Source organism: Pelodiscus sinensis, chromosome 1 (assembly GCF_049634645.1).
Source record: "Pelodiscus sinensis isolate JC-2024 chromosome 1, ASM4963464v1, whole genome shotgun sequence".
Lineage (NCBI taxonomy): Eukaryota > Metazoa > Chordata > Testudines > Trionychidae > Pelodiscus > Pelodiscus sinensis.
Genome location: NC_134711.1, coordinates 26,982,518 through 27,007,195, shown reverse-complemented (window position 1 = coordinate 27,007,195; position 24,678 = coordinate 26,982,518). Strand labels below are relative to the sequence as shown.

At 44.0% G+C, this 24,678-nt stretch overlaps 1 protein-coding gene across 2 annotated transcripts in view; it reads right to left on the bottom strand.

Annotated features, from left to right (window-relative positions):
* The window catches only part of SLC26A4 (solute carrier family 26 member 4), a 44,499-nt gene that overhangs the window by 12,430 nt on the left and 7,391 nt on the right, over window positions 1–24,678 (bottom strand). For both annotated transcript variants that reach the window (XM_014572171.3, XM_025183249.2), the window contains exons 4-15: window positions 21,113–21,223; window positions 20,534–20,718; window positions 18,702–18,866; window positions 12,877–13,029; window positions 12,703–12,785; window positions 10,716–10,863; window positions 8,247–8,360; window positions 7,313–7,390; window positions 6,981–7,076; window positions 971–1,077; window positions 551–620; window positions 74–166 (exon numbers count right to left, since the gene is read on the bottom strand). In XM_014572171.3, coding sequence (XP_014427657.2) covers window positions 74–166; window positions 551–620; window positions 971–1,077; window positions 6,981–7,076; window positions 7,313–7,390; window positions 8,247–8,360; window positions 10,716–10,863; window positions 12,703–12,785; window positions 12,877–13,029; window positions 18,702–18,866; window positions 20,534–20,718; window positions 21,113–21,223 — 1,403 coding nt within the window. The remainder of the gene's footprint in view (window positions 1–73; window positions 167–550; window positions 621–970; window positions 1,078–6,980; window positions 7,077–7,312; window positions 7,391–8,246; window positions 8,361–10,715; window positions 10,864–12,702; window positions 12,786–12,876; window positions 13,030–18,701; window positions 18,867–20,533; window positions 20,719–21,112; window positions 21,224–24,678) is intronic.

The window sequence follows — 24,678 nt, the reverse complement described above, 5'->3', positions numbered from 1 at the left end:
TAGAGACAAACAGCTGTAGAAATTCCACAGCCAATTAAATAGTAAACCTCCAAAATCATCACAGATTACTTACTGTGGATTTCAGGCTGCTTTTCAATCCATCTATATTAGCATAAAAAATAGGACTGGAAAATCTGAGAATTTTCACTCCTTCTGGTTCAACAACCTATTATCAAAATAATTTCAAGGTCAAGCATGTATTACATTTACCTAATCAGCTGCAGTACCTAAACTTAGCCTAATAAAGCATCAGTTTGATAACTTACCAAGAATCCAAGTAGGCACCTAATATGAATAAAAAGGAGCTGATACTAGCTACCTTCATTTTAGTACAAAGGTTTAGCTCCCAGAAACTGTAGTTTCTTGCATGCAATGTGATCTGACCACTTGGCTCCAGATGGAAGGCTTTATGCTCTCTAAGACCCATTATCTTCAGGAGCTGCACTTTCATGTTAAAGGTGAGAGCAGCCACAGGCTGCAAGGTAGAACTCTGTACCTCACTTTGGCTTGCAGTCTGCCATTTGGAAAATAACCAGCCAGAAACACTTACACTTTTGTATTCCTTGACATTCTTATAGAGATCTGTGCCAGGGATGTTCCCAAGGTTACCCCATGAGGGACTAACAAAAATAAAAAGAAAACATGGTATAAAATAAACATTGAGCAACTCATAACATGGGATAACTCATAGGTGCGGACTTCAAGAATGCTCTGGGGCTGGAGCATGCCTGGGAAAACAAATAGTGGGTATTCAGCACCCACCATCCCATCAGCTGTTTGGTGGGCCCCACTGATCAGCTGTTCAGCAGGCCCTGGAAATCAGCTTTTCCCCTCCCCCCCCCAGCACCTCCCACCCACAGAAGCCCGAACTAGAGATGCTGAGGGTACTGCCTCAGCCCCTGGCAGGACTCACAGCACACCTAATTCCACTGCCTCTGCTAACTGATCCTGCTGTTTTTGTGTTACTTACAACTGAACTCTCACCACAACTGTCAGTAATCCAAACACAAGGCCAGCAAGCAACCCCAAATCAAGCCCCAGAATGATGGCTGCCACACATGTAAAAATCCAGATCATCTAGAAAGAAAAGAACAAACACAGTGTTTCTGAATTAAAAATTGAAAATAATGGCTGAGCACAGCAGAGATTTACTACACCAAATAAGAACAACAACAACAGAACTTAAGCTTGAAGATGGTCAAAATACCAAAACCATTGGCTGGCTTCTATATTAAGCTCTTCCTTTATTTCCAAGCAGTTTTGCCCATCTTTGTTTTGTTTACAATTCATATTTGGTTTTCTGGCAATAAATTATCATGCTTTTCTAAGGCAACAGAATCTAGCAGGTACTCTTGTAGAGTTAAAGAAGATACAATTTGCCATGGTCTTTACTTCTCTTCAACAGCAGCTCTTTTTGTTAACTTTACGAATTTGAAGCAATGCATTTTCTCAAGAACCTAATTTAATGTAGGATTGCAGTCTGCCCTTAAACATGTAGTGGCAAAAGAAGGCTCCCACTTATTGCTGATAGAAGGATCTGTGTCACAAGTGGGTATTTTCACATAAACAAAGGGTTGGAAGGATGACACATTTTGAAGTCTGTACTGCTGACTGAGGTAAAACCATCCAATTGGGCTAATGTTTGAACTCCTTACTCAGTCCTAGCTCAGTACCTCCCATTGGACTCAACATTGTGAGGTGCTGAGTGCTATCAGCTCCTATGGAAGTCAATGGAATTTTTACCCAGGAAAAGGACTGAATAAAAACTGGGCATGGAATTTGGGATACAGCCAGGAAACTGCTCATAGGCATTCATGAGAAAATCTTTGCATATAAGAGACTGTGTGGAGAGGATTCTTTCCATGTAATCTCTGATTCCCTCAAACACACTGAGGGCCTCTCCACAAACTCCAATAAGATATATGAGGGATGCCCTAAGATAAGATTTAGAGGTCTGTAGGCATAGACTAGAGGTAATTGTGCATACATATCTTGATACAGTAAAGGTTCCCATACACTCATTCCAGCACAGACTATTCCTGCTCTAAGCAAGAAAAAATAAGTATATATGGTGAGGACTGTGATGCTATTGGTCCAGGTGTGGTGCGTACTAATGTTGCTATTGCAGGGTATACAGCAACATTTGGGGACTGGTTACTGTGACAGGGCAACATCTGCCACGCGCTGGGCTCTCAGGAGTTAATAGAGCTCTATGGAGGCTGTGCAGGAGGCAGCCAATCACAGAAGGGCCAGAAGGAGCAGCCAATCAGGGCTTTCCAGGCCCATATAAGAAAGCCAGTGCCACAGAGCTGTTTCAGTCACTCCCTGGAGCTTGAGAAGGAAGGAAGACTGGCTGCCTTGCCAGAGCAGTGCTGCAGGTAGAAACACAAGGAGTGAAAGGAAGCTCTTGGCAGGGTGCTGGAATATAGAATCATAGAATACTAAGACTGGAAGGGACATCGAGAGGTCATTGAGTCCAGTCCCCTGCCCTCGTGGCAGGACCAAGTACTGTCTAGACCAGGGGTGTCCAAACTTTTTTCAACGAGGGCCAGATTTGATGAAGTGAACATGCGTGAGGGCCGACCATTTTGCCTGACATTCTTTGAACCATTAAAATTAAATGCAAATTAACTATTTTATGCAAAGTTTATTGCAAACGGCATACTTTTCATTTCATCACATGGATGACAAATCTAAACAGGTGTTAAATCACTCTGCCTTTCATATCTGAAGGCCAGATGAAAAAAAAAATCCAGGAAGCTGAAATATATGTCAGGAACATTGTAAAGTACATTACATATTATTGGTAATAAAGGTTGTCTGTCAACTTTTAAGTTCAAAAAATATGAACAGGAACATAACACCAAGTATACATGTTGTGTCCAAATATATTTATAACTGATTTAGACCAACTGACATTAACTGAGATTTTACAATGTATTCATCTCAATACATATGGATTTGTTGTGGGCCATAAAAGATAGATATTGCCAAATTACCTGGGGGGCCGTATTAAACCGGAACACGGGCCGCAATTGGCCCACGGGCCAGACTTTGGACATGCCTGGTCTAGACTATCCCTGATAGACATTTATCTAACCTACTCTTAAATATCTCCACAGATGGAGATTCCACAACCTCCCTGGGCAATTTATTCCAGTGTTTAACCACCCTGACAGTTAGGAACTTTTTCCTAACGTCCTAAACCTCCCTTGTTGCAGTTTAAGCCAATTGCTTCTTGTTCTATCCTCAGAGGCCAAGATGAACAAGTTTTCTCCCTCCTCCTTATGACACCCTTTTAGATATCTGAAAACAGCTATCATGTCCCCCCTCAATCTTTTCTTTTCTAAGCTAAAAAAACACAATTCTTTCAGCCTTCCTTCATAGGTCATGTTCTCTAGACCTTTAATCATTCTTGTTGCTCTTCTCTGGACCTTCTCCAATTTCTCCACATCTTTCTTGAAATGTGGTTCCCCGAACTGGACACAATACTCCAACTGAGGCCTAACCAGTGCAGAGTAGAGCAGAAGAATGACTTTCTTGTGTCTTGCTCACAACACCCCTGTTAATGCATCCCAGAATCATTTTTGCTTTTTTTGCAACAGTATCACACTGTTGACTCATATTTAGCTTGTGGTCCACTATAACCCCTAGATCCCTTTCTGCCGTACTCCTTCCTAGACAGTCGCTTCCCATTCTACGTGTGTGAAACTGATTGTTCCTTCCTAAGTGGAGCACTTTACATTTGTCTTTATTAAACTTCATCCTGTTTACCTCAGACCATTTCTCCAATTTGTCCAGATCATTTTGAATGATGACCCTATCCTCCAAAGCAGTTGCAACCCCTCCCAGCTTGGTATCATCTGCAAACTTAATAAGCATACTTTCTATGCCAATATCTAAATCGTCAATGAGGATATTGAAGAGCCGGTCCCAAAACAGACCCTTACGGAACCCCATTTGTTATACCTTTCCAGCAGGATTGAGAACCATTAATAACTATTCTCTGAGTACGGTTATCCAGCCAGTTATGCACTCACCTTATAGTAGCCCCATCTAGTTTATTGATAAGAATATCATGTGAGACCGTATCAAATGCCTTACTAAAGTCTAGGTATACCACATCCACCGCTTCTCCCTTATCCACAAGACTCGTTATCCTATCAAAGAAAGCTATCAGATTGGTTTGACATGATTTGTTCTTTACAAATCCAAGCTGGCTGTTCTCTATCACCTTACAATCTTCCAAGTGTTTGCAGATGATTTCCTTAATTATTTGCTCCATTATCTTCCCTGGCACAGAAGTTGAACTAACTGATCTGTAGTTTCCTGGGTTTTTATTTCCCTTTTTATAGATGGGAACTATATTTGCCCTTTTCCAGTCTTCTGGAATCTCTCCTGTCTCCCATGATTTTCCAAAGATGATAGCTAGAGGCTCAGATACCTCCTCTATCAGCTCCTTGAGTATTCTAGGATGCATTTCATCAGGCCCTGGTGACTTGCAGGCATCTAACTTTTCTAAGTGATTTTTAACTTGTTCTTTTTTTATTTTATCTTCTAAACCTACTCCCTTCCCACTAGCGTTCACTGTTAGACATTCCTTCATCAGACTTCTCGGTGAAGACCGAAACAAAGAAGTCATTAAACATCTCTGCCATTTCCAAGTTTCCTGTTACTGTTTCTCCCTCCTCACTGAGCAGTGGGCCTACCCTGTACTTGGTCTTCCTCTTGCTTCTAATGTATTTCTAAAAAGTCTTCTTGTTTCCCTTTATTCCTGTAGCTAGTTTGAGCTCATTTTGTGCCTTTGCCATTCTAATCTTGCCCCTGCATTCCTGTGTTGTTTGCCTATATTCATCCTTTGTAATTTGTCCTACTTTCCATTTTTTATATGACTCCTTTTTTATTTTTAGATCATGCAAGATCTTGTGGTTAAGCCAAGGCCATCTTTTGCCATATTTTCTATCTTTCCTACACAGCGGAATAGCTTGCTTTTGGGCCCTTAACAATGTCCCTTTGAAAAACTGCCAACTCTCCTCATTTGTTTTTCCCCTCAGTCTTGATTCCCATGGGACCTTACCTATCAGCTCTCTGAGCTTACCAAAATCCGCCTTCCCGAAATCCATTGTCTTTATTTTGCTGTTCTCCCTTCTACCCTTCCTTAGAATTGTGAATTCTATGATTTCATGATCACTTTCACCCAAGCTGCCTTCCACTTTCAAATTCTCAACCAGTTCCTCCCTATTTGTTAGGATCAAATCTAGAACAGTTTCCCCCCTGTATGCTGGGCTGAGGTCCTGAGGCAAGGGCAAAGAGGGTGCTGGGGCCGCAGGGAAATGGCCCAGGGAGATCCACAGAGGAGTGACAGTGGATGTAGCAAGTGGTGGCCATGACATCTACAGGGTCCCTGGTCTGGGACCCAAAGTATTGGCTGGACCTGAGTCCCCCTGCCCTCACTCATCACTGAGAAAGTGGCTGGACTGAGGGACTATGGAAGGGAGGAAACAGTGTTGCACAGCTGAAGGGCTGTGTCACTGAAAAGGGGGCCTTAATCCTGGGAGTGAGATGGGTGCCAGAGCAGAGGTGATGGTGACAAGGCACCACCAGAAAAGGGTGCACTGGTGAGAAGAGCTAATCCCTGTAGCAGTGAGCAGAGGTACGTCAATACAGGAGGGCTAAACTCAAAATAAGCTACGCAACTTGAGCTACACTAATTGCATAGCGTAAGTCGAAATAGCTTGTTTTAAATTTGGGCACATCTACATAGCACTTATTTCAAAATAGAGCACTCCTCCTCCGACATCCCTTACTCCTCATACAATGAGGGTTACAGAAATTGGAGTAAGAAGCCCTTTATTTCAAATTTATTTTGAAATAATGGGCTTGCTGTGTAGATGGACAATGCATTATTTTGGAATGACTGACATTCTGAAATAACACTGCTCTGTAGATGTACCCCAGGAGGCACCATAGTGATGAGTCAAACCCTGTCACAGTTACATATTGGTTCAGAACCTGAATATAAGGGGCCGATTCTCTCATCCATCCAAACTGGTCAGCAAAAGACCAGGGTGGGGTGGTAAAAGTGACTTCAAGCCATCTTTACATTCCTCCATTTCTCAGCTGGTTGAATTAGAAGGCAGCTCTAAACTTTGCTACTTGTTAACAGCAAGATGGCCAATATGCAGAGACACCCTTCCCTGAAGACATATCCCTTCCCTCTATGCCCTTTCCAATGGGAGACTAGGAATGAGTGTGATATACAAGCTGCTACAAGTGCCTCCTAAACAGGGAAACATTTTCACTGGCTGTATATGCTTGCTTTAGGGCAGTTTTATGTTTCCATACTAGGATCTGGCCTCTGATGCCAGTTGCATTGTTGCTGAGGTCCCAAACAGGACTAGGAGCCTAGATCAGTGGCTTTCAAAGTTGGTTCATAGGCCAACCCAGATAAGCTGCTGAAGGGTCTGCAATGCTTTGTTTATCTAAGTGTCCATAGCCACAGAGCCTCATAGCTCCCATTGGCTGCGGTTCACCATTTCCAGCTGCAGTAAGGTGGCCAAGGCTGGAACCACAGATGAGAAAAGCCAAGACCCTTGGTGCAGAACCAGCAGCTGGGACTTGGGCCCAGAAGCCAAGACTCCAAGTCAGCAGGGGAGCCCTCAGATGCAAGGCCAGCTGGTAGCTACAACTGGGCTAGGAGAGGAGCTGGTAGCCAGGACAGGGCCTACAGCGAGAGCCCGTAGGTTAGGTGCCAATAGCCAGGACCCCAGGTACAAAACCTAGTTCCTATGTTACTGGGACCTTGCAAGTGCAAGAGACATTCCTGCAAACATCAAGGGCTGTAAGAAGGAACTGAGAGGGTGTGGGGCCAGCGGCACCCTATATACCAGCACATGAGTGCAGAGCTCCAGGGGCACATACATACCTTAGCATGGAACTGACACAAACCAACACTCAAAGAAGAAAAGTAAATGACTTACAGCATCTGCCTTATTCTGTCTCCACAAACGAGGAACATCAAACACCTGCATGAACATCCCTTTCAAGTTAGCAATGACAACAGCTGCCAACACAGACTGCAAAGAGAGATTATGAAAACTGGGTTATTCAGAAGAGAGATCACACTGTGTAATTTTTTTGGTCAATGTTCTGGTTATGAAATAAAATTCAAACCATACACTATCAGCCAAATAGTCAGCTGGTATAAATCGGTACAGCACCAAATGGAGCTGCTATTCCAATTTACAGCATCTGAGCATCTGGCCTAAACGGTGCAGGGATGATTGTGTGCTGGGTAGAAGAAGCAACATACCTTCTGTAAGGGCTCTAGCAATTTCCCCAGAGCCACAATGGAAATCAGTACAATCCCAGCTGAGATCATGCTAGCAACCTGCAAAGAAGATAGTAGTGTTGATATGAAATAAGTACGGTTAGACTCTCTGCTCTGTTTTCAGACTCACAATGCATAATGCATATACTGGCATATTTTATTTTTCTTTGTAAACAAGAAGACTGGTTAACATTTTATTATGTGTAAGCATACATGGCCGAATCCAGAAACAATCTATATAAAGTGTGAAGTCTCAGCAGCCCACATGTATACCATACACAAAAAAGGAGGAAAGGAGGAAATCCACACTATTTGCTACTTCCCCTATGAATAATGCTCCTATTAAATAAACAATTTATAGATGTTTATTATGTAAAGCACAGATGGACAATAAGTAGCCCTCTGGTTGGACGTGGTTCTCCAGGGTTAGCTTATGGCAGGTCACCAGATGCTTTATTTCCCTGAGCCATTCTCCACAGCTCCCCCTGGCTGGCAACAGTGAACCATGGCCAAAAGGAGCTGTGAGTGGCCATGCATGTGGACGCTCAGGTAAATAAAGTGTCTGGCAGCCCATCAGGAGCTAACCCTGGCAACTGTGTCCAGCTGCGAGCCTCTTATTGCCCACCCCAGATGTAAAGAGTAACATACACTAAGAAAGTCATTGTCTCCCTCTAGAGTAGACATAAGAAGTTTCTGAGTGTCACAGGTGCCAGTTGCAATACTGAGGTCTTCAGTTTCAGCAGTAGCATTTCATGTGTTTAGCACTGAATGGCTTGGGTTCAAATTCTGCTGTCAGTCCATCCAGGGTCATATTCACAAGCATTTCATTGTTATCGTTATCCCTCTGAGTAGTCCTTTTCCTATGCAATATTAAACTGAAATATCTTTACAATTAATAGTAAAATACGCCCATTACCTGGGTCTTCCCACCAGTGCTTTCCTGGACAGCAGTACGCGACAGAGCTGTGGTTGCAACAAAACAAGAAAAAGCTCCTGCAAACACATTGCTGACCCCAAAGGCAATAAATTCCTAGAAGAAGATTAGATGATGATATAAAATGTAGATTCTTTAAGATGTCACTTGCACAGCAAAGTTAAGATTTCCTTATAGGAATCTGTAAAGTGAGAAATACAGTAGGCATCCACAAAATACTGGATTCATTACAAAAAGCTACTATTAAGTGTTTTAGAGCTGGTGGTCCGCACACAGTATTTTTTACTGATTTAATTACATCATTCTAAAAAACAATATAGTTACATTGTTGCAATCCCTCTCAGTGGAGACAGTCATACCAGTATGATGATGCCTATGTTAATATAGATTAATTCCATAAATGTATAGGCTCTCTCAATAAAACCATTTATACCAGTATAATTGCATCCATGCAGAATTAAAGATAATGGTTTCTAAACCAATATTGTTACATCAGTTCAAAAATGTGTTTAGACTAGCCCTTATGGATGCAAAAGTTTTAATACCAGAGTAGGCTATGGAAGCCAGGTCATTAAATAAAAGAGACCTAGATGATCCACACAGATTTTGATACAACTTTGTTCTGGAAGATCTTCAAAATAGATCACTGACTGCTACTGTTGTTAGGTTTGAAAAGCTATGAATCTATGAAAATAAATTATCACTGATGAAAGAAGGTAACTGATACTCCTTTAAACCTTCTTTCATTGCTTGTTTTTATGCTATTATTTTTCACTCATCTATTTTAAGTAGACTAGTATAGTAATCTAGCTTTCTTTCTAGGACTTTCTGTTACTGAATGTTTTCCAGGCATAATGTTAAGTACTAGAAGGAATATAATTTTGTTTGATTACCAATCATTCAGCTACTGTAATCGCTACCTAATGTCTTCTGGAATAAGGTAGTGCTGGTTGAATGCTGAAAACAGTACAAGCAGCTGTACTACCCATTTAGCCTCATTAAACTGAAAGTGAGGACATGTTAGACAACCTTAATTTAAAGTTTCCCAATGTGAACATTGCGTATTATAGCTTCAGGACACACAATGGCCAACACAGAGGAGTCTCCACTCATAATGCACATGTTAAGAGGGCTAATTCAGTTACATGATCCATAAAAATATTTCTCAAATCAGATACATTGTAACTAGGGCATTGTTCATTAGTGCTAAAGGATAGAAAGACCAGTTAAACAACAAGCTTAGTTCATTTTTTGTAGTGAAAACAACTTTCCCCCATATTCCAAGGATGCAATAGATGTTCAGAATGGATAGAGGAGGAGACGACAAAGGTAGCTCTAAGCCATTTCTTCACTTCCCTTATATCCCAGGAATAGAGACAGTCTGAGCAACCACATGGTTTATTGACACAATTTTTGTCACACTATAACCAAATCGGTTCAGAAATAGATATAGTTAAAACAATAGTGTGAGCCAGTTGACTGAGTGTAACCTTATGTTGGACGGAGCAGTCTTTCAGGTACTGCTCCCTCAGCCCAGCACTGTCCCCCTCCTTATCACCAACCCGCCTCAGAACACTCTTTAGGCAGAGAAACAGAATCAGGCAGAATAATGTTGGCATGGTATCCTCCTCCCCACGTAATGGATATCCCTAATTGCCTCTTGAGAACAGCTTTCAGTGCTTTGATGTCACTGGAAAAACACAGAGGAGAATAACTAGGACTAAGGCACTGGCTCAGTATCTTAGGGTATGTCTACACTACCCCGCTAGTTTGAACTAGCGGGGTAATGTAGGCATACCGCACTTGCAAATGAAGCCCGGGATTTGAACTTCCCGGGCTTCATTTGCATAAGCGGGGCACCGCCATTTTTAAATCCCCGCTCGTTCGAACCCCGTGCCGCGCGGCTACACGCGGCACGAACTAGGTAGTTCGAACTAGGCTTCCTAGTTCAAACTACCGTTACTCCTCGTGGAATGAGGAGTAACAGTAGTTCGAACTAGGAAGCCTAGTTCGAACTACCTAGTTCGTGCCGCGTGAAAGCCGCGCGGCATGGGGTTCGAACGAGCGGGGATTAAAAAATGGCGGCGCCCCGCTTATGCAAATGAAGCCCGGGAAATTCAAATCCCGGGCTTCATTTGCAATTGCGGTATGCCTACATTACCCTCCTATTTCGAAATAGGAGGGTAGTGTAGACATACCCTTAGGTAGTTCACACTAATCTCCTCTATGTATCACTATATCGCATGATCCTATCTCATCTGCTTTTTCAAACAGCTTAATTAATTTCACATATCAGAGTTTCGCTAGTGTCTGATCAATCTGTATACCTCTCAAGGTCCCTTCCAGTTCTAGTACTCTATACTTTTCCGCCTCCGCCAGTTTGGACATATAAGCATCCTTCATGCACAAATTACATTTAATTAGTTTTTAAATTAACTGCATTTCATATACCTGGTTTCCATCAATAGCATAGTCATGTTTCGTTGCATAGACTTTTGCCACGGACACAGCGATAGCATAAGCGACCACAGCAATGGAAAATGCAGCTGCTATCATTTCTGAAAACATACTGACAGCAGGAGGCACCGGAGGCAAGAACCTAGTATTTAAAGGCATACATTTACATTATCAATTTTAATCAAATTCTGTTTACTAGATTTACCAACAAGCTTCAAGGCAGCAGGACATGCACACTACTAATAAGATGCATGATAATATTTCAAGTTAACAAAAAGAGGGGAATATGTGCTGACCATATAACATGCTTTTCTTGTTCAATATGTCCCAAATCCTGGTCCCATGACTGGGCTGGCCTGAGGAAAAATAGCACGCTGGACAAATTTGTATTTTGGCACCCACAATGCCATTTTGCCTGGGGGCTGGGAAGATGGCTAGGCAGCTCCTCATACAGTGACCTTCTCATCTCCAGGCTGGGAAGCGATGGAGGCAGGAAGCAGAAGGACAGGGATGCAGAGCTTCCTGCATCCTGGGGAGGTTCAAAGGTGGACCTGACCCAGCCCGGGGAGCAGCCTGTGAAGAGGAAGCTTTGTCCCTCCCCTGCCTGGCTAGGATTAGCATCTGGAGCCTAGTGCAGAGCAGAAACCAGCTAGGGCACTCCCAGCCCTGCTTCTCCACAATTCCAGGCCCAGTTAAAGGGGCTTTGAGATGGTTGGTGGGGGAGGGTTGACCATGACACCCCCCGTCCCAGGCACCCTGGACAGTTGCCCACATGAAAGGCCAGCCCTCCCTTTTGAAGTCAGTGACAGAACTCCCACTGGTTTCACAATATAGGGAATTAAAATTTGGCTTTGTGCTAACAAAGCAAAGAAGTATAGGTTTTGGATAGGTTAACCATTCTGTGATTAATGGCGCTATTACATTAACAATATTTCACACTTGTACACTTAACACTTTGCATCTGACAAACTGAAAGAACTTTGCAAATATCAGTTTGTTAAGGCTTGCACACCAAATAGAATATGAAAGTTATAATAAAATGCTCTAATCTCCTATGTGACAATTGTCAGAGCAACTGTTACTCTTGTGAGTATGCCGGAGTACTTTATGAATAAGGATAACAGTGGGACCAATAACATCAGGATGGGTTTTCAAGATTGAGTCCTATTATTATTAAAACACTTAACATTTATACATTTTCCATACTCTCATATTCACTACAAACATTAAGGGTATGTCTACACTAGCTCATTAATTCGAGCTAGGTAGGGTAATGAGGGCAAGCAGAGTTGCAAATGAAGCCTGGGATTTAAATACCCCGGGCTTCATTTGCATGTTCCCGGGCACCGCCATTTTTAAATCCCCCTTAGTCTGAACTCCGTGCCCACAGCTACACGCGGCACGGAGTAGGTAGTCCGAATTAAAGATCCTAATTCAAACTACCGTTACTCCTCGTGGAATGAGGAGTAATGGTAGTTCGAATTAGGATCTTTAATTCGAACTACCTACTCCATGCTGCGTGTAGCCACGGGCATGGAGTTCAGACTAAGGGGGATTTAAAAATGGCGGCGCCCGGGAACATGCAAATGAAGCCCGGGATATTTAAAATCCCGGACTTCATTTGCAACTCCGCTTGCCCTAATTACCCTACCTAGCTTGCACTAACGAGCTAGTGTAGACGTACCCTAACTGATTATTATAATTAATAATAACACTTAACTGTTATATAGCATTTAATCCATAGATCTCACCTAAAAAATGCTTTACAAGGGAGAGTAAGTATTATTATTCCCATTTTACAGGTAGGGGGATGGTCCCCAAAGGCTACAAAGGGAAATAGTGACATTGCCAGGACTAGAACTCAGGAAATGTTTAGCTGAGACACAAACTGTGTCTCTCTCTGATTCTACTATTTCTTGTACTAGTGTCATTAATAGCCATTTAAAGTAATAACTGTATCTCAGAACACTAATGCACTTACCCTCTTGGAATGGTTTTAACAATGCCTGCATTGTACCTTTTTTCCAAATCAGCACCGTATGATATCCCTGTGGCTATTATTGTCTGGAATTAAATAAAACAATGGTTTCAATAGTGAAAATTGCTCTTGTCTTCCTGAAAACAGCCATGTTTCTTATCAGGGTATTTTGCTTACCACAATTACTTCTATGGGAATAGGAACAGGGATCTTGTGTTTGTATCGATCATTTATTTCTTTAACTACCATGCAAACAAAAATGGTCAGTAGCCCAGCAATGAGATCTGCAATATTAGTGGTACCAATTTTTTGAAATATTTCAATGAGGGTCTGAAAAAAAAAAGACAATTCAAAATGTTTGAAGCCACTTAAGCAGAATGAGGAAAATAGCTCATACAAAGAAGCAGACATAAAACCTCAGAGAAGGTCAGGGATTACCTGTCCCACATGTTCATTCTTATGGGCCTAAAGAATTTGACTATGAATATGAGTTTCTTTTGTGCACTGTCAAGCTCTTACAGAGTCAGTGGGGTGATCTCATGGTGAATTTAACTGAAGGAGTATAACTATGAGCATGACTGATCTCTTATTTATCAAATGCCTTTTAACTTCTGTATCATTAATAAAAAACAATAAGGGTAAAATGCTGCTTGTGTTTTGCTGAAGCACGGGGCAAGAAAAAAGACATATTCCTCCTTGCCCAAATAGCAGGCAAGATCCATCCATGGTGCTCAAGAAGGAGCTAGCAGATGCATAACTAAAGCATTGGCTCACTCACCATATGCCCAAGGAGCATGGTCTCTAGTGTGTGGATTAAGTATTTGCTCAGCCATTGTCCATAGCCAGAGAGTGTAATGCTGCCATCATAGATCCTGCCACGCTGTGTGTAATCCTGCTCTGGGGCAAAGCAAGGCCACCTCAATTCATGGTGCCCAAACTCTCCCTTCAGAATTCAGCCAGGCCAGAAGGAAGTGGTTTGTGCCCACGAAAGCTCATACCATCTACATTTTTTGTTAGCCTCTAAAGTGAAACAGGACCATTTATTGTTTTTTAAGTTCCTACAGCAAGTATGTAATAGACAACATCTCCAGCTACCCTTGCAGCACTGAGGACAGGAGGATGTGATCTTATTGTTTTACTGCACACATTGCAATTTGCACAGCTGATTTTTAAAAATCTGCTTACAAAATGGTAAAAATAATATTCCTTTAACAATAAGTGTATAAAGGTTGGTCCAGAGAGAGGACTATTAATTATTCTCACTCCTTTCCCTAATTCCATCCCAGCACCTAAGTGAAATAGATGAGTGCATATTATTCCTACTTAACACAGAGATATTAAAATATTTGCTTAAAACCACATAAACCACTAGCAGAGGTGAAATTAGAACTCATATATATTCTGCACTCTGCTTGATCCACTTGTTATTCTACAAAGACACTGAGTCTTAACCAGAGCATCAGCACTTCATTTTGAAGTTGATTAGAGTTGGTAACACCATCTAATTCCTTTTTAAAAACACTGTTTCTAGATCCACTTCCCTTTGAAAATCATAGAAGACAGAGATAGGAAAACCTGAGATATCATCTTCTAGTCCATCTTTATGACAGTACAGCATTGTTCCCTATAGTGCATTACCGAGTGCTATGTCCAATTTCATTTTAAATGTCCCAGAGCTTCCATTAATTCCTAAAAAGATTATTCCTCAGACTAACACGTCTCACTGTTAGGATGATTTTCCAAATATTCTTCCTCATATTCTCCTTTTTTCTCAATTTCATATACTTATTCCTAGTCTGTAAGTCAATTTATTTCATTCTATACATGAATAGCCTGGCTATTCCATAAACATTGCAAAGAGTTGAACATATTTCCACATAGTCTTCATATATGCCAGTGTCAGGAGAGTAATATTTTAAAGTCTCTGATTCTTTTAAACCAAACCATGTCCCCCTTTTGAGACTTGTTAGCCCTACTGTGAAGTACAGTACAGGCAGTCCCCGGGTTACGTACAAGATAGGGACTGTAGGTTTGTTCTTAAGTTGAATTTGTATGTAAGTCGGAACTGGTACATATTGTAGGGGAAACTCTAGCCAAACATTTTTTTTAGTTTTGGATAGCATAGGGAAAGGTTAACTCCCCTCTAATGTTTGTTTTGCTGTCTGTTCCCCTGTTCAGAAGATTTCACATCTATTTCTGTCCCTGTGACAAACTCAGGACTAAAGGAGTAACTCATCAAATACCAAACAGCTCTGCACCATGCTTTGAGCTAATAGCTTTATTTCCACACACCACCCAGGGTTCTAGGAGGAGGGTCCTTTTTTTGCTAACACAATGAGGCCAGCACTTTGTTTTGGTGGAGTCTTTGTTTGCCCAGGGAGCCCAGCATGTATAGGGGGAGGAGGGGCGGAGAGGCTGCTTTTGTCTGCTGTTCGGCAGCCTGTTGCTCAGGGGAGGGGGCAGCCTGTTGCTGGCAGGGGGGGAGGGGGGAGGCGTGCAGGATGCGAGGCCGCGGGGGGGGGGGGGGGGCAGCGGGCGTGGGGAGGCACTTTTCCTCTGCCCGGCAGCTCTGCGGTATCCCTGTCCCTGTGGCCAGCTGCTGCAGGCAGAGGCCAGTTGGAGCCGGCCGAATTCTAGGACCCAGGTGATTCTAGGACCCAGGTGAGCGAGCCCCAGGGACGCTGCTGCGCTCCGGGAGCCCGGCATGTATAGAGGGGAGGAGGGGCAGAGAGGCTGCTTTTGTCTGCTGTTTGGCAGCCTGTTGCTCAGGGGAGGGGGCAGCCTGTTGCTGGCAGGGGGGGGCAGCGGGCGTGGGGAGGCACTTTTCCTCTGCCCAGCAGCTCTGCGGGACCCCAGTCGGAGCCGGCCCGAGGAGGAGGAGGATCCTAGGACCCAGGTGAGTGAGCCCCGGGAATGCTGCTGCGCATGTGCGGGAGTTGCCTCACCCCGTTCGTATCTAGGGATCCGACGTAAGTCGGATCCACGTAAGTCGGGGACTGCCTGTATAGCCCTTTGAGCTCAATCCTGCTCCCACTGAAGACAGTGAGAATACTCAGCTTTAGTGGGGAAAACAATATGTAGCGCCCCCTCTCCGCCTGGTTACCGTCTTTAAAGCCAATCTCCTTACAGGTTTTGATGGACAGGTCTGGGTTCTTCTGGATCCCGCCACCCACTCAACGTTATTTTTTCTGATGGATTTATTTGGCGGTGCCTCCACCCCCCTCGCTCCTTCCTGGCAGGGTCACCAGGGCAGCTTGGGAGGAAAATTCTAGCCCAGGGTAATCCCCATGTATTTGCCAGATAGTTGGAGACTCCCAGAAAATAGCACAAACACATAACACTATAATAAACGCAATTATATTAAACAGGAGACAAATATAACAGAACAGGGTAAAACACTATTTTTAGGTTCACCGGTGCCCTGCAACTGTAAGATCAGTGTCCCGTTGGTACGCGTACTTTGTTGGGGTCCTTGATGACTTTTGACCACAAAATTCTTCTCTGCAGTGGTTTAGCAGTGGGGCTGACTAGGTCCAATACAGCCCAAAGGACTCACACATGGGAGAAGCAGCAAATCCCTCCACAGGTTTAATATGCAGCAGGTAATAAAATCCCCAAATTCCCTGACTAACTAAAAGTTGGTGCACTCACACACTCCATGAATGAGCCTCAGGTTCAGAGATGACTCAGTCACTGAGGGGCTGCTCTCTTCTGGCAGGGATCCTCTTCAGGCAGGAATCAGGCTGCTTCGGTCCCAGAATTTCCCCTCACCGCGAAGGGGTGCAAGGCTCAAGGTGCAGGCCACACAACTGCACCAAAATTCAAACTATAATCTCCTACCCCAGCATTCAGACCCACACAGCAGGCTGCAGCCCTGAACTAGCAGATCGAGCAGAGCTGACCATGTGGTCACTGGTCTCACCCAGGGAGCTGGAGAGCCAACTCAGCCTGGCTGGGGAAGCCTCCCAGCAAACTCCACAAACTGGGAATCAACAGTGGAGACATAAAACCCAGCTGAGGGATCCTGCCTTCAGGTCCCTAGAGGCCAGTTCTCAGGGGGAACCCTGCATGCAGGCCTGGGGCTTACTAGCTCCCACACAGGCAGTCCTCCCCTTTTCCTGGCTGGCTCCAGGCTCCTCCAACAATGATCTCTCCTTCCCCCTGGGAGGGGCATCTCACTCCCTATGGGTTGCTGGGCAGACTCTGGCCCTGGTAGGGAGGGGGAGCCAAGGCAAACTCAGAGTACCTCTCCCTGAGCTGCCAGCAGACAAGGCCTGGGAATCTAAGTAATCTCCTTGGGGGTTACAAATAGGTTCTATAATATGGGACAATCCACAACATCAATACAGGTCGGACCTCCCTGATTCTCCATGATCAGTCCTGGATGAGGGATTTGCCAGACCAGGGGAAGTCATATCTGATCCCCGTGCTACTGAACCCCACTGCCCGGGCTCAGTTGCCAGCCTCCTGGCTGGCTCCCCCCCTGCCATCAGCCCTCCTGCATGGCCAGTGACTGCCTTTCCTTGCCTCACTGGGCAGACTAGCTCCAGGCCAGCTAGGGTGCACCTAGCTTCTGACCCCACTGTGTAGCCCAGCGCCTGGTGTGCCAGGCTGCCAGCTCCACCAGGCAGCCCCGCTGCCACCTGCTGGGATCCCAGCCCTGCCAGGCATCCCTGCTGGTGGGTGCCAGCTCTGAGACCTGCTGGGAAACCCAGTTGCTGGGTGCCAGGCAGGCCAGCTGGGGTGAGCCGGACACCCCAGCCTCCTGGCAGCCCACTGTCCTGCCAGCCCACAGAGCTCCCAGCCACCAGCCCTTCACTGGGACTCTCGGGTCTTGAACATCCGTGGTCCTGCTGGACCATGGGTATTACCGGACCACAGTCCTGATTTAGAGAGGTTCAGCCTGTGTTACTACAGTACAGTCAAGATCATTCTTCATTTCACCATTTTTTACAAGATTTACCCAGTCAGATCTGACAGGAAGCAGTAATTAATAATTTCTCAAGCATTACTCTGTAACTATCCTTTAAGTCCCTCAGTCAATTATTTTAACGTTTCTGCTGCATCCTTCATAACTGTGAGATTCTTGTAAAAATAATGCAATATCTCAAATGTGTTGCAGTAATATCCTGACCTCATAGGACCATATCCTGCATAGCACTTGGCCACTGAGGCTACGTCTCCACTGCAGGTATTTGTCGGCAAAGAGTATGCTAATGAAGCGCTCATTAGCATTTGTTGTGCTGTCATTTGCATATCTCTGCCAATGCTTTTTGCACAAGAGGTTTTTGCGCAAAAACAGGCAGTGTAGATTGGTACGTTTTGCGCAAAAACAGCCCTTTTGTGCAAGATCCCTTATGCCTCAAAAAAGGTGTATGGGATCTTGCACAAAAAGGGGTTTTTGCGCAAAACAGACCTGTCTACACTGCCTGTTTTTGCACAAAACCTCTTGCGCAAAAAGCATCAGCAGAGATATGCAAATGACAGCGTGACAAATGCTAACGAGTGCTTCATTAGCATACTCCCTGCCAGCAAAAGCCTGCAGTGTAGACATAGCCTCAGAGATGAGAGTGGTTAACAAGGACAGAATGCAAGACCTTTTGCTCCAGAAAGATAGGTCTCAACAATGTCAATTAAAAAAGAATCACATTGATCATCCTATATTTTGTCATCTCCATTGTATTAATCTGGCTCCACTATTGTTTCCATATGTTCCTTCTCCCAGGACACTCAGATTGAATTAAACTGACCTTCATAAAAGTCTTGTAACATCCTATGAACAGCGGAAAGGAAAAGGAGCCTTCTCAAATGAAGAATTGGGGTCAATTACAGCCAAATACCTATTGATGTATTGACCTTAATGGGAGCAGGATCATGTCTATATTCTATATTCTTTCAATCTATCATGTGTATCACTCCTGCATGAAATTAAAGCAGCAGAAGAAAGACAGACATAAGAAACTGTGGCACAAAACAAAAGCAAATCAGCAGGGCATACTTACATATATGATGGAAAGAATCCCATTATAATTTTTGGTTGAAACGTTTAAGACTATTTTCAGTTGTGAAACAAAAACTTGAAATGCTGCTGCAGTTGTGAAGCCTCCAACCAGGGGATCTGCAAGGTACCTCACAATGAAACCGATCTGAAGGGCTCCAAACACAAGCTGGAAAAATCACCAGGAAATAACAGTTTGCTAAATAGTTAAAAGGCTCAACAATGTTACAAAATGTTCAGGATTCACTATACTAGCTCACTGGGAAGAGTTCAGATGGCAACTGGGCCAGATTGTGCTCTCCTACTCACATGGACTTGCACCTTATACGATAAGTACTCTCACCGAAGGAAATCAAGTTATCTGTGATGTAAAGTATTATTCAGTGTGAGTAGTTATATATCACATAACCTGGGCCTGTGTGAATCTGGTAAATCTGAAACTAGTTTAATAAGCAAAAGTGTAAGAGCCTCAGAGAGTATATCACCACATGTCACTGGGACAACAGGATTTATACAATTATAGAATCATAGAATACTAGAACTGGAAGGGACCCCAAAAGGCCATCAAGTCCAGTCCACTCCATTCATGGCAGGCCCAAGTGCCATCTAGATCATCCCTGACAGATGTTTGTCTAACTTGCTCTTAAATATTACCACTGATGGAGATTCCACAACCTCTTCTCTTTTCTAGACTATACAAACCCAACTATTTCAATCTTCCTTCATAGGCCATGTTTCTAGACCTTTAATCATTTTGTTGATCTTCTTTGGACTTTTTCCAGTTTCTTCACATCTTTCCTGAGATGTGGTGCCCAGAACTGGACACAATACTCCAGCTGAGGCCTAATCAGCACAGAGTAGAGTGGAAGAATTGGTTGTTGTCTTGCTCACAACACTCCTGTTAATTCATCCCAGAATGATTTTTTTTGCTAGTGTCACACTATTGAGTGATATTTAACTTGATATAGTGTCTTAGTTCCTGCGGATTTCTTCTGTATCCCCACTATCCACTTGTGACCTCTGTGGTTCAAATTTTCACACACTTTTACAGAATTTGGTGTCTACTTATTCATTTTCTGTTAAAACACCATGTTCTTTTTGTATTCACCAGGACTCATTGAACCATCTTCCCACACATTAACCTGGTGTATCTGAACGTCATACCTTCCAAGGAAACAAGGGAAGACTGCAGAGCTGTGCAGAAAGGTTGGCCCTCTTTTGTCATGATCCAAGATCTATGCTGTTGGAATATGGTTTCCCTCCAGATCTTCAGGGTTTTTGTAGTCACTCAAGCTACGTCTACACTATGCACTTTGCCGAACAAGGCAATGCAAATGAAGCGCTGATTAGCATTTTCTCGTGCTTCATTTGAATAATCTCTTCCAATCCATTTTTGCGCAAGAAGTTTTTGCACAAAAGCATTCAGTGTGGATGTGTCCGTTTTGCGCAAAAAACCCTTTTTGCGCAAAATCCTTATGCTTCTTGGCATAAAACTCTTGCACAAAAATGGATCGGAAGAGATTATACAAATGAAGCGTGAGAAAATGCTAATCAGTGCTTCATTTGCATTGCCTTTTCCAGCAAAGTGCGTAGTGTAGACGTAGCCTCAGCTTCTGCCCAGTCGCACAGCTATGCTGCCATAAACCTTTTCCCATGAAGGGGGAAATGTGTTCAGTTCTCTGTCATTTGATAGCTGTGTGGATTTCAGGGTGACTTTCCCCTCTCCTGTATGTTTTACCACAGGAAGGGAGTCCTAATAAGTTATTTCTAGCTGCAGTTTTGCCAATTATTTAATGAAGTAAAAGTAACATTAAGTCTTTGAGGCAGTTATATTACCTGAATAATTCCAACCAGAAATGTGAGGGTACTGGCAACCACTACTCTCTGTGCATCTCTGGCTGCAGTGTCTATCAGCGTTTTATTAAGTCCTGTAGCATTACTGCTCACTATGCGGAACTTTTCATCGGGGGCCATGGTCAGCACAACAGATCCCACCATCAAAGCGACCACAGGGAAAGGTCCTGCAAAGAAGAACAGTATAAAGCATGACTTTATCTACATCACAAAATCAAAGTGTTTGCGAGATAAAATCAGAAGTTCTACATCAGAGAACAAGTGAAAAGGTTATTGTGATGATGAAAATTCTGTTCATTAAATAATATAGAATGAATTTCTCAGTGGTTTTGATTCTGGATGGTGTCTAGCACAACACTGGAGTGATGAATTTCAGCACAAATAAGAGCAGAAGTGTGCATGGGAACAGGTAAAGTTAAGCATTATGCACAGCCCCCTGTACTGAGCCAAAATACGTTTTAAGCCTCACAAACCTGATGATAGTTAATAAAGTGACAAGCTCCCATAAACATTATGAAAAAAGAGAATTGACTGAAACTGAAATTAAATGTAGCCAGTTACCGGCTGAGAGATGCCTTGATGTTCCCAAGATGAAATATGTCAGAAGGGGAAAAAATGCAGAGTAGAGACCGTATCCAAGAGGAACTGCAACCAGTAATGCAAATGCCAAACCTGTAAACAAATGTAATCATAATTTTAGTTACAGATCTCACAACAGACTAATCTCTGGTCAAGAAATGGGCCAAATTTTCAGGAAGGCAGCTTGTTTTCAGCCAGCCACAATTTTAAAATACATGTTGCATCGTAATTCAGTTGTGGGCACAAATTGGAGTGTTTGTGCCTTGACATCTTTGAGAGTACCTAACAGGTAGTTACAGATGTAAATATTAAGAGTTACACCTCCCCTTTGCTTTTTCACAAAACATAGGCACAAATTCTGAAAGCTTTGTGAGGCTCAGGAAGAACTTTGCTGTGAAAGCAACTGATCCACCTTTCCACATGGATAGTTGGTGCAAAAAAGTCTAAATTATGGTTAAATTTTTCAAACATGGATACCTATTTATGCCACAGCTCTGAAAATCAGTCCATTTTTATTTAGGTAACTACATATGGATTTAGATGTCTAGTCTTAGGCACCCAAATTTGAAAATTTTGTTCCTTAACAATAAAATGACCAGTTAATAAGAAAGTCCATGATGAGGCCCCATTGAACAAAAAAGCAGCTGTGCAAGATGCTTTTCCCTGGATACCCATGTTGCCTTCTTCTGTTTATCTGTTTGACCTATCAGCTACACTGAAAAAGTGAAGGAAGAAATAAGAGGTGTAGAGAAGTGTTTTATCCCACTCCTAGAACTATAATATGTATAGAAAGTTAATGCTGTTGCAGGCAGCACTTACTCCCATTACAGAGTCCATTAGTCCTCTCTCAATTATCGCAAAGTGTTACAGGATAAATAATAGACTCCTGGGAAGGCTGAAAACCAGTACACATGAAGAGTCATAGGATCTGCGTGGTTGAGGAGCAAAGCACTTGAGGATCCCTGGCATCTGCTTAATTTTTGGCTCAGTTTTGTTGTTGTTCCACTGCCTGGTTACTATGCATCCAACCAGCTGGTGATGGGAATTATAGGGTATACCAGCAGTGGTGGGCAACCTACAGCCCATGGGCCACATGCAGCCCATTGGGGTTCTATGTATGGCCCACAAGACATTTTGGTTACTGTTGCACATGCACAGGTTTGCCAGATTCTGCTGGTTGCTGTCCACATTAGGGATGATAGGGTATGTCTACACTACCCTCCTAGTTCGAACTAGGAGGGTAATGTAGGCATACCGCACTTGCAAATGAAGCCCGGGATTTGAATTTCCCGGGCTTCATTTGCATAAGCGGGGAGCCGCCATTTTTAAATCCCCGCTGCTTCGAACCCCGTATAGCGCGGCTACACGGGGCTCGAACTAGGTAGTTCGGAATAGGAATCCTAGTCCGAACTACCTAGTTCGAGCCCCGTGTAGCCGCGCTACACGGGGTTCGAAGCAGCGGGGATTTAAAAATGGCGGCTCCCCGCTTATGCAGATGAAGCCCGGGAAATTCAAATCCCGGGCTTCATTTGCAAGAGCGGTATGCCTACATTATCCTCTTAGTTCGAACTAGCGGGGTAGTGTAGACATACCCCCCAATATCATGTAATTGAATAGTTGAGTAAGTGCACGAAATCTTAGCAGCTACACAACTATTTGATAGTCCCTGGGAATATCGGAGGCCACAGCAGTGTGGAGTGGAAGGTGGAAGCTGGTTTATGAGGGGAGCCAGTTTAAAAGACAGCTCCACATGCAGATTGGCTGCCTGCCGCCCACGCTACTGCCTCTGATAACCCCCATGGACAGAAGCTGCTCCACATCCCACCGAGCATGGACAGAGACTGCTCTGAGGCAGCAGACCCTGTCCACGGGAGGTGGGGGGGTTGGGGAGGGGATTCAGAGGTAGCAGCATGGGACAGCAAGCAGAAGGCAACAGCATGCGGGGGAGGGCAGGCAGCACTGGGGAGCTAGTGTTGGGGAGAACTGGCTTCTAAGCTGGCTCCCCCCAACACCGGCTCCTGCTGCGCCCTCCCCCACCCCCGCCTCTGTAGGAGGCAGCAAGGAGGGGGGACAGTCAGGTCCATGGGAGCCGATATGCATGGAGAACTGGCTTGAAAGCTGGCTCCCCACACATAGGGGCTACGTCTACACTGGCCCCTCTTCCGGAAGGGGCATGTAAATTTCACGAGTCGTCGTAGGGAAATCCGCGGGGGATTTAAATATCCCCCGCGGCATTTAAATAAAAATGTCCGCCGCTTTTTTCCGGCTTTTAAAAAAGCCGGAAAAGAGCGTCTAGACTGGCCCTGATCCTCCGGAAAAAGTGCCCTTTTCCGGAGGGTCTTATTCCTACTTCGAAGTAGGAATAAGACCCTCCGGAAAAGGGCACTTTTTCCGGAGGATCGGGGCCAGTCTAGACGCTCTTTTCCGGCTTTTTTAAAAGCCGGAAAAAAGCGGCGGACATTTTTATTTAAATGCCGCGGGGGATATTTAAATCCCCCGCGGATTTCCCTACGACGACTCGTGAAATTTACATGCCCCTTCCGGAAGAGGGGCCAGTGTAGACGTAGCCAGGGTATGTCTACACTACCCCGCTAGTTCGAACTAGCGGGGGTAATGTAGTCATCCGCAATTGCAAATGAAGCCCGGGATTTGAATTTCCCGGGCTTCATTTGCATGAAGCCGGCCGGCGCCATTTTTAAATGCCGGCTAGTTCGAACCCCGTGCCGCGCGGCTACACGCGGCACGGAATAGCTAGTTCGGATTAGGCTTCCTAATCCGAACTAGCTGTACTCCTCATTCCACGAGGAGTACAGCTAGTTCGGATTAGAAGCCTAATCCGAACTAGCTACTCCGTGCCGCGTGTAGCCGCGCGGCACGGGGTTCGAACTAGCCGGCATTTAAAAATGGCGCCGGCCGGCTTCATGCAAATGAAGCCCGGGAAATTCAAATCCCGGGCTTCATTTGCAATTGCGGATGACTACATTACCCCCGCTAGTTCGAACTAGCGGGGTAGTGTAGACATACCCATATTGATTCCAGACTGCCCTCTTTATCCTCTGTGCTGTTGCCTCTCTATCTATCCTTAGTCTTGTTTCAGGTCATTAGGTGCAGCTGTAATATACAAATACTCAACCTACTGAGAAGCAGAAGATGGGCAACAGTGCTGAAGAGGCAGCTGACTTTACTGTCTGCACAGGATGGGGAAGATCTGCACACAGGACTAGATGAAGTGACAATTCAGCCCAAAATAATTACTATACTGGAACAGACTGGTAGTCCATCTTGTCTTATGTTTGAAAGTGGCTGATATTAGGAGTTTGAGGGTGGAGAATGGGGCTCTAACTTACCTCCTTCTGGAGTTCTTCACATCTCTCTAGTCATGATTAACTAATGCTGAGTAATATGTAAACCTTGCCACTTCTCTTTTTATCTACTCTTCTCTATCATTAATAAATGCATTTAACATGACCAGCTGAATAATGCAAACCATGTACTGTGAATATCCATTCCAACTTTTAAAATGTGGCCAGGTCCATGCACCTTTCATA